We start from the raw sequence: 780 nt of genomic DNA on the forward strand, positions 1-780 counted from the left end.
GATTTACATTTCACACTTTATTTCATATTAAAATTTCGTGGAGACCACCGTACGACCGGAAGTAGGCCATAGGCGTTGACCCGGAAATAACTGGTTACTGTTGAGAACACACAGGTAGAAAAAAAGTTTAGAAAACCTGAGTCACAAGTGCATGCTGTCCTGCTTTGACCTAACGACTGATGTCCCTCTCTATCCTCCTTCGCAGTAAAATTATGAACTCACTTGACAATATTGCATCAGTCTTCGTGTGAACGACTCTTCAACTGTTTTGCTGATTGATGGAAAGGAAACCTTCTATGATTCATCAGTTCAACTCAAAAGATGAGAAAAGGACTGTCTGCCAGTGCTTGGAGTTTGAGAGTTTTGAGAAACATATTTTCATTTAGAAAAGACACAGTTCACACAGCCAACTCCAATAGGTATACAAAAACAACAAAGGCTGTAGCTGACATCGGAACAAGATCGCATAACCGACTGCATGATGTTGAATTTTGTGGGAAAAATGAGGTGCCTGGAACCCTGACATGTCTAAACAGTAAGTAAACCGAGAGATCTAGATTCTAGATCTAGAGTCACGACCCCCTTCGTGGGACACCTCCCTCAATGGGACACTGACTGAATCGAGTCGGTTTGATCGTGTCTCGTTAAAAATTCGCGGCTTTCAGCAGCCTGGTTTTGGTTTAGATCCAATCTAGACATATTTTTCTTGGATCTGCAAGAGTGGCAGCCTTCTCGTGACTTTACTTTTCTTGTGAGACCTTTTTTTTCTTCTCAGTCGAG

The 780-nt window shown here is 41.9% G+C and overlaps 1 protein-coding gene across 1 annotated transcript in view; it reads left to right on the forward strand.

Annotated features, from left to right (window-relative positions):
- Nucleotides 1–14: 14 nt before the first annotated feature.
- LOC101857545 (protein FAM210A) overlaps nucleotides 15–780 on the forward strand; it is a 22,276-nt gene continuing 21,510 nt past the window's right edge. The window contains exon 1 of the mRNA XM_005092044.3: nucleotides 15–535. Within this exon, the coding sequence (XP_005092101.1) occupies nucleotides 322–535 (214 nt within the window). The 5' untranslated portion in view covers nucleotides 15–321. The remainder of the gene's footprint in view (nucleotides 536–780) is intronic.

This window comes from Aplysia californica, unplaced genomic scaffold (assembly GCF_000002075.1).
Source record: "Aplysia californica isolate F4 #8 unplaced genomic scaffold, AplCal3.0 scaffold00040, whole genome shotgun sequence".
Classification (NCBI taxonomy): Eukaryota; Metazoa; Mollusca; class Gastropoda; order Aplysiida; family Aplysiidae; genus Aplysia; species Aplysia californica.